The sequence below is a fragment of the Lissotriton helveticus genome, chromosome 8 (genome assembly GCF_964261635.1).
Source record: "Lissotriton helveticus chromosome 8, aLisHel1.1, whole genome shotgun sequence".
Lineage (NCBI taxonomy): Eukaryota > Metazoa > Chordata > Amphibia > Caudata > Salamandridae > Lissotriton > Lissotriton helveticus.
The window spans coordinates 1,623,044,173-1,623,053,651 of NC_136069.1; the positions used below are offsets into that span (position 1 = coordinate 1,623,044,173).

The 9,479-nt window shown below is 41.4% G+C and overlaps 1 protein-coding gene across 1 annotated transcript; it reads right to left on the reverse strand.

Annotated features, from left to right (window-relative positions):
• Positions 1–6,986: 6,986 nt before the first annotated feature.
• Positions 6,987–7,991, reverse strand: LOC144774025 (olfactory receptor 52K1-like). The gene has a single exon (XM_078659060.1). It carries the CDS (start codon positions 7,989–7,991, stop codon positions 6,987–6,989), a length of 1,005 nt encoding a protein of 334 aa, XP_078515186.1.
• Between the last annotated feature and the right edge of the window lie 1,488 nt (positions 7,992–9,479).

Consider the following 9,479-nt stretch of genomic DNA (forward strand, 5'->3'; position numbering starts at 1 on the left):
TATTTAATGGTTATGACCTTTCAGTACACTCGACTAGTGTGGATCCCATAATTGTGGGATCTGCTCACATGGGCTTCACATTTAATTTAAAAAAATGATTACCCATCTCAATGTCCTGTTTCTGGGATACAAGTTTTCAAGTGAATGCAAAAGCCTGGCATAGCACTTCTTAGAGAAGTGTGCACAACTACAACCTCCAACTACACTAAAGGGATTAGAATCCCCACTGGGATTCCTAAATTTTAGAAGAACATGAATTCAAGACTATGCAGAATGGGTTAAACCAAGTGATGACCTAATGCGTCCAAACATTTCAACCACACATTGGACATCTAAACATACACCGATTTTTACATTGAGTGCAAGCTGACATGCTAGCTTTAAAACACTTACATACAAATGTAAATACTACAAACTTGGTTATACAGAACATTGCGGGCCATCAGTGTATACCTATGTTACGTTCAATGAAGGTGACTATATTGATTGCATAGAAATCTATTTTATACTTTAATGCTGAGATGTCTTTGGCACAGACAGAAAAATAACCTAACAGTGGTGGAGACTGTTGTGGTGAGAGAAAGAGCATTGGCTCAGGGGAAACGAATAACTTTGTTGACCCTGGTGGCAACCTTAGAGCCCGTCACAAAGGCGAGCATTCCAAGCGCTAAAGCATTACATCCACAATTTATACAATAGGCCAACTCCCTTACCACAACAGATGTAGATTATAAATTTGACTCTACACTACAAACACAGGCTTTTCTGCAATACGAACATGAGTATCCTCTACCTGATGAATTCATGCCTCTAGATCAGCATGATTATATCATCTATACTGATGGCTCTGCCCAGCACATAGATCCTCAACATTGACGCAGGAGGAACTCGCACCCTAACCCCGCCACATTCCAGAACCGACACATTACATTTACTGCATGGTTGGGAGCTGATGCAACGCTCTGCAACCAGTATTTAAGATTCTGTGGTTTAGTGGGCCCAACGGGGTCCCTGTAGCCAGCACACATTCCATTGCGGTTGGCCTGAACTTTTTGGCTCTTGGTCCAGCGCAACCAAATATTCTAGCGTCCAGCTTTTTGCTTCTAAGCTCTATTTCACAGCATAATCTTTAACCATTCATAACTCAGGTTTTGCTAGTTGGATTTTTGTCATTTTGATCTTGTTTATTAAATGAAGTTCTATTTTCCTAACCTAGTGTTCTATTCCCAGGTTCCCTGTTTACTGTTTGGAGAGTTGCACAAATAGTTTACACACTGCTGTATGTTAAGCTGACTGCTCTGTCTCAAGCTACCTGAGTGTGAGCAAAGGTTAATTTGGGGTGTGCATGAAATTTACCTTGGGTAGCGTTGTGGTTGCTGGTTATCTAAGGTTCACAACTCAGTCAACAAACAACCGTGGGGCAAATCAGCAATGGACAGCGATAAATAACACTAAGCACGCTTAGCATTTTTTTATTTATCGCCATCTATCGCTGGAAGTTATCGCCCTCTTAGCGCGTTATTAACAACGCATTTCTCCAGGGCGATATAAATTCCAGCGATAGTGGGGAAATTGCCATTTTGCAGGGAACATCGCTGGTTTACTAGCGATGTTCCCTGCAAAACGGCGATATGCTTGTAGATACAACCCTGTGGTCGTAACACAAGAATCCACAACCATGTTAAACATACATTAGTCAGGATTTTAGCAGACATTAGTTTTTGGCGAAAACAGCAGTTTTCACCCTAAACTAACATCTGCTTAAATGTGTGGGCCACCTTGTAAATTTCGCGATGTGCATATCAGCGATATTTTACAGGTTGTACTGCCCACTGACGCCCACTTTGCATCTCAGAGATGCAAAGCGAGGCGTCGAGAAAAATGGTGCTAACATGCGCTACTGCATGATAGCATCCCCTTGTAGATAGGGCACTAATTTTATCTCGACTTTTATGGCTTTTAAAGCCACAAAAACGGAGATAAGGCCCTTGTAAATATGCCCCCCTGTTTCTAAAATTTGGCATCACAAAACTGAGTGAAATATTTATTTAGGGTTTACGTTTCAGTGCAACACTTTATTTTTCTCTGTGAAATATCTCTTTAGTAACACAACGTAGAGCTTGTAATGCTTTCAGTTGTTATGCAATAAGAGGGTGTATCATGGAGGTTTCATGGGTGCTCTAATGCAAAGCAAATTCCTATATTCTAACATTTGTAGATAGGGCTTTGTACCTGAAAAAAAAAATTTTTTGTGGCTGGCAATAAAGAAAATAAATATGTGTATTTCTGCAAATATTTCAAAATTTACATGCCTGCTGCACTAACAACACACATACAAACTGGAACAAACTGGAGCAAGTTTTATCATTTTTCTTAGCATAGCATTATTCCGGGAAGGGTACTCTTCCAGTACAAAACCTATGCCAGACATCATGCAGGCACCTTTGCACTAAAGTGCAAAGATGTGTGTGTGTGTGCGAGTGTGTGTGTGTATGTGTGTATGTGTGTGTGTATATATGTGTGGGTCTTTGGAGCCTGATTGTGCACCCGAGAAGAGGTGGGAAGACGTGTGCTGCAGCTGCCAGGGAACCTGACTCTGGACCACAGGGGCTCACGGTTTGATCCCTGGGTCCGGCAGCAGGTAAGCCCAGCACCTTGTGACTCTGGGCAATAGCTTGCTTAATCTTCCTCACAGCCCCCAGCTCTGGGACACCTCTTTGGTGGTAGCTGTGTGCTTTACAAATGCTGGATTTAGATTCACCAGTACAAGGGAAGGGAGCTTTGTAGACATGGTGCAGTCCTGCGCTCCCCCTCAGACTCAATGCAGCACAGCTACTTTGGTTGAAAATCTACATTGTGGGACAGCTTTGGAAATCAGCCCCATACAGTTGGTTTAGCAAGGGCATTCATGCAACACCACCATTTATGATGCCTCCTTTCAGTATGTATTGACTGGTCCTATGGATCTTTTCCTTTTACAAACCACCATACCTAAATGCAATGGAAAACCATTTTTCCAATTTTTCATGATCTTAATAGCTGTCATCTAACAATGTGAAAACATTACTAAACCAATAATTTAAATGAAAGAAAATAAATTATACTACAGACAATGTTAGAACTGCCATTCTTGGTGTCGTTTCCCCTGACGTTTTGCCTCTACCTCCTGTATTTTTGACTGCGTGATAAATTTAGATTTTACTCGTTCATGTACTATGGGCACTTTGCCACTGAAGATCAGTGCCAACGCGCAAATGCTCCTTGTGTAAATTGTGAGTCGGATTGGTTATTCATTGGCATGTTTGAGTCACTGGTAAGTCCCTAGTAAAGTGCACTGTGTGCCCAGGGTCTGTAAATCATATGCTACCAGTGGGCCTGCAGCACTGATTGTGCCACCCACACCAGTAGCTTTTCAATTGTGTCTCAGACTTGCCACTGCAGTGCTTGCGTGCAGTTTTAAACTGCCATATAGAGCTGGGAAGTGCATGCTCTAATCTTCTGTTTTCTTACATGAAAGTCACCCCTAAGGTACCCCCAAGGTACCCCCAAGGGTAGTGTGCAGTGTATGTTAAAGAAAGAACATGTACTTGTGTGCTTTAAGTATCCAGATACTGAAATACTGTGTATTTCGCTTTACACTAAGGCAAGGACTGGATCTCCCATTGGCTATCATTGGAGCTCCCTTGTAACATTTGACATGTGTAACTCTCAATTGGGACAATTTGTGATAGGGAAATACTTTCAGTTTAGGTTCTCTGAAAAGTAAAGGTGGTTTTTAAATTGTGTGTTTGAAAATGCCACTATTAGAAAATTGTCATTTTCTTGTTTAACCATCCTGTGTACCTCTGCCCGTTTGTGTATTCGAGCTGGGGATGTGCATTCACTCTAGACCATCAAAAGGAGTTTGAGGTGTGTCCTGCTTTTCCAGGGTGACTCATACCCATGCTGAATAGACCATTCTGCATTTAGAGTGGTGAGAAGAGTTGTCAATAGCTATGTCTGTTTACGCAATGCTGTCTCCACAACCTGTAGTTAAACTGGGCCAGTGAGGACAGCACTGGTTTTTACTAAGGTCAGCGTCTCAAGAACCATAGACTACAATGATAAAATGGGGCATAAGTATTGGAACTAAAACGGCAGTACTTTATATTACTTCTGGATCAAGAGAACCATCTGACAAGGAGAAGGGCTGAAAAGCTGTGAGGAGGTGTATTGCCCTATTGTTGTGTATTGCTTTGCTGGGTTGGCCTGCAGCTGTCTGTTCTGCCTGAAAGAGGACAAAGACTAGACTTTGCTGTGAATGCTGCTTGGGAAGATCTCCAAGGGCTTGAAGTATAACTTGTCTCCAGTTACAAAGTGTCAGGGACACAAAGACTTCTCTTGCAGCCTCCCTGAACTCTATTTATGTGACTTTTGACCTATATTGTGGTGCCATTCCCAGATCTGGGCCACTGGAGGTGTTTGCTGGGGCTGCAAACTTCAAGAAAATGATTACTGATGCAGTCTCCAACACCACTGCCTGCACCTACGCCATGGGCACCGCATGCTGGGTGAACGAACCATTGACTACAATGACAACGCAGCCCTCATTCCCACTGACACTGTCCCTGCATTGACTCCAACACCATCATCGAGGCCGCTGCCTTCACCTGGGCCAAGGTCACTGCTCGTGGAAAGCACAAAGCCCTGCCTGATGCCGACCATCGCCTGTGCCTCCCGCACAACATATCGATAACCAATACAAGTGACTGCCCGATACAGCACTATCGTAAGGCGCTGTTGATACAATGCTGAGTCGCTTCTCCTGCACAGTAAGGAACTGATACCTCACCTCTCCTGCAACATTAAGGAGCCAACGCCCCACCTCCCCTGCGAAGATAAAGGAATCAATGCCTCACCTGCACTGTGGCAGTCAAGAACAGCTCCCACCCGGCACCAGCACAGCATCACCTCCCAACACTGCACAATGCCATGATTTGGATCATCTCAAAAGGTACTGCTTCGCCGGAGGTCCATGGCTGTCCATGGCTGGCCCGCGCATCTCGCGGTCAGTGCCTTATTTTAGATTTGTACCTGTTACAACATCGAGATAGGCTCAGTTGGAGCTATTCCATTCTGAGAGCTATATTTTTGCAAGAAACATTTTACAGTTGGTATTTTGATATCTGTATGTTGGATTATTGTCATTTTGGTCTTTTGTGTTTAGATAACGATACTTTATTTTTCTAAGCTGGTGTGGTGTTCATTTCTGGTGTTTTCTCTGTGTTACTGTAGGTTATATACTAATGTTTTACACATTGCCTCTGTAATTTAGCGTGCCTGCTCTGTGCCAAGCTACCAGCAGATGAGGACACGACATACCTAGGTGTGTACTTTACTCATCCTGACTAGAAGGATGGGTCCCTTCTTGGACAATGTGTGTGTCACTGCCAACTAGAGACTCTATTTTCTAATACAAACATAATGTGCTTTTTCAGTATCCAATTAAATAAATATATTTCTGTGGAACAGAAACAAGATTATTTTTCTGAACTGACAAATCCTATAACCAATTGAGTAGAAATGCTGTGTAGTAATGCTTTAATGTATGGACTATTCTGACTCTTACGGATAATGGGCTGGATAAATGTAGGTAAAATCAAAAACCAATTAGTGTTTTTTGCAAATAAACTGGTTTGACAACTTCACAAGCATTTTCAAATGTAGCCAATGAACCAGGCGATTGCAATATACTCATCCACAAACACGACTGCCTCTTTAATATTTATAAGGCGGGAGTCATTTGGTGACTCAATGTGTATACTGCAAATACAGGGATCTAAGTCTGCTAAGAACAGAAGGCCTACATTCCAGTATTCACATTCTTTGCATGCACCACTTTCTTTAAGCACCTTGTCACGGAAAGTGATAATCAGCACAAAACCCAACATACAATTAAAGGCATCAGGACAGCATGCAAGACTCCACGGCCCACATGCATCAAGCATTTTTGGAGTCGCAAACGGTGCGATTCCTTAAAATCGGCCGTTTGCGATTCCAAAAGTGCTTTTTGGGATGCATGAAGCAATTTTAGAATTCGTAACATTTTTGCGAGTTCTAAAATTGCGATTGCTTTTAAGAAGTCGCAGATGTGCGATTTCTTAAAAGCAATGCATCATTACTTTTAAAAGTGCAAAATCGCAATTAGGGTGTCAAATATACCGAGTGGTTGAACCACTCGGTAAATTTGGAAAAAGTGTTTAAAATGCTGAAAATGTTTTTTTTTCAACATTCATGTTTCACACACACATGTCCTTAGGACATGTGTGTGTGAAACATGATGCGAAAAATACATTTCAGGGGTGCATGGGGGGGTCCTTTGGACCCCCCCCTGCACCCATGAAATTTTCAAAGTGCCACTCGCAATTTGCTAATGCCTTCCCATTGACTCCTATGGGCCTTTTGGCCCATAGGAATCAATGGGAATTGCGAAAATTAACTTAAGAATTCGGTATTTATTTGGGATTCGGTAAAAATTGCGATTTTTACCGAATCACAAATGAATACCGAAAATAATGATGCATAGCATTTTGCAATTCTTAATTTGCGATTCCTTATTTTTCGCAAATTAAGAAGTGCAAAATGTCTCAATGATGCATGTGGGCCCACGTGGCCCCTGTTTTCTCTGCTTAATGCCGGCAGCTCCAGCTCCCAGGCAAATCGGCCACCATGCTCCTTCAGCTTTCTGTAACTGATCAGTAGCAACCTCAATTGCAGTTTTACATAACTGGAATATTGCAAGCCAATCTGCGAAAGGCAGGATACAAATTTAATTTTCTTTACAAATCAATATGTTCACAAAATGCATTTTGTGAGGGCTAAAGACTTTTTAACTTTGCAGAATGTGATCAGCATTTTTGCCATAATGTGGATTGGTGAAATCAAGGTTTGCAACCACAAAAATATTTAATAATGCCCCAGACACAATATTTGTTCTTTACAATGCATTATCGATCATTAATTGATTTCTGACAGAAAGCAAACCTGGGCAACAATCGTGCAATGTTCCTGAGCTTGACCATGAACCTTCGAAACACGTGATGCGCCCCAAGCCGCACGTCAAGCGTCAATCCGTAAATTAAAGGGTTCATCATTGGTGGGCCAAGGAGGCCGGTGGCTGGCAGAATGACTTGAACATAACGTGGAACAGTGTATTGGATTCTGTTCAAAAGAACAGTACAGAACAATGGGATGTAATATGCTGACATGACACAGATATGGGAGCTGCAGGTGTTGAAGGCCTTGAAGCGGTCTTGCCTATAGGGAAGATTGACAATGGTCTTGAGAATGAGGATGTAAGACAATGCAATGCACACAATGTGTACTGGTGCTATTAAGAAGGCAATGGTTAAACTATAAAGATTACTTAGTGTGTTGTCGGTACAAGAGAGTTTTGCCACAGCCATGTTCTCACAATACCAATGATCCACGTGCCGGCTACAAAATGGCAGTCGCAGGATGAGGAGTGGAATTGGGACAACGAAGACTATAGCTCTGACCCAAGATGTCGCTGATAATATTACTATGAGTGACTTTGTCAGGATAGTGGAATATCTCAGCGGGTTGCACACAGCAACACAGCGATCAATTGCCATGGCCGACAGAATGGAAGTTTCTAACGCAATGCAAGAAACACTGAGGAACATCTGAATGAGGCAGGAGCTGAAACGGATTTCTGCATCACGAAACCAAAAGATGGCTAGCATTTTTGGGAGAACACAAGAGGACATAGCCAGATCATTGACGGCTAGCTGGGAAATGAAGTAGTACATAGGTTTGTGAAGCTTTTGTGCTAATTTTATGACCAAAAGAAGAGTGCAGTTTCCCAGAAGAGTAATAATATAAATTGCTAGCAGAGGGACAGCAAACCAGAAGTGGTAGTCCTCCAGATCAGGAAAGCCTCTGAGGACCAGTGTAGAATGTGTGAATCCAGTTTCATTTGCAGAAAACATGATGCGTCTTTGGTTATCGTAAAGTGTCGCTGTAGGCATGACTCCTCCTGGATAGAAAAATATGTCATTTTATTTAATCATACGTCTCAATTTAATGCTATTCTTTCAGAATTCTTAGAATTTATTCGACAACTATTATAGTGGTAGCAAATGAGATATAGTTGCTTATCCAAAATACTGATACTTGCAGTCAATACAAACTTTGGCAATTATCTGTATGAACAGTGTGTACAGGAAAAATTATATGCAGAAATACTTTATTTCCAATAAATATATTCTTATAGAAATATTACATACATTTCTTTTGGTTAAAAAACGAAAAACAGACAACTGTACTACCCTAAAATGTATATAAGGGAAAGATTAGGCAAATGGTGTTCTACCACCAGTAAAACTTGCTACTTATAGATGTAGTTTGGAGTGGAGGTATAGATTGTCATTCCCTACATGTGAGTGTGAATCCCATACATTTCTGACAGATATTATAATACTATATAGTTAACAAGATAATTTTATTAGAAAAACGGACCCTGTCATTGGAAAAGCAGTAAACACGTGTTTCATCCAACAGACTTTCTCAAGGCTATTGCTTTCGGGTTGTTCATTTTCTGTAGACTTGATAGTAGCCAGATTCAAATTCTAAGACGGTAACGCTGTTCATTCATGTTGATGTCTCCGAACATTGTGTTGGTTGTACATGGAGGTAGTTGTGAATTCTTCTCCATATTGTCTGGTCATGAATTTATTTGAGCCTAGGACCAATACTAGTTGATGATAGGCAATGGCCTGGTCATCTACTGTGTATTCCAATCTTTGAAATACAGTATCAAGGATCAGTTCACACTGTCTTGACAAGTCAGTCCTGCTGCTATGAAGACTTTCTGACCCATTTTCCTTTTTGAATGCAAAAACAAAAAAGTGAGTGTCACCTACCTCATGAATAGTAGGCTGGTGAACTTTGAAAGTGGTGGAGCATATTTTTCTGCCTCAAAATTAGCCTTGTGAGAGAGGGTAAGGAACAAGAGAATACATTCTCTAACATGGTGATAAGGAGTTTTCCACCAGAGAAGCCACAGGATGGCCACACATAGAATAGGGAATGCAATTTGACAAGGCTTTCAATCATTGTTTTATATAATGACAGACAATTTCTTGGAAGGTGCAAAATGAAACAATTAAAAGATACCGCAAATGAGGTAAAAAAGGAGAGAAGAATAATACTTTGCTTTCACAGCTGCAATGCATTGCGTTAAATGGAGATTGGATTGATTCTTACAAAGAGGAGAGGTGAATGTGGCTGTAGCTTGTGTTCCAGAGACCGGCCAACAATGATAAAACAGTAGTGCAAGCACATGGCAGATAAGTGCTCTGATTGCGTGCTTCATTTTATTATTTACAAGGCTAAAGCGTGCACTGAATGATCTAGTCTGGGTTTGGAAGAGTTATCTTATTTTTCTACTTCGAACAGAAACTTGAAAAAAGGGGTAG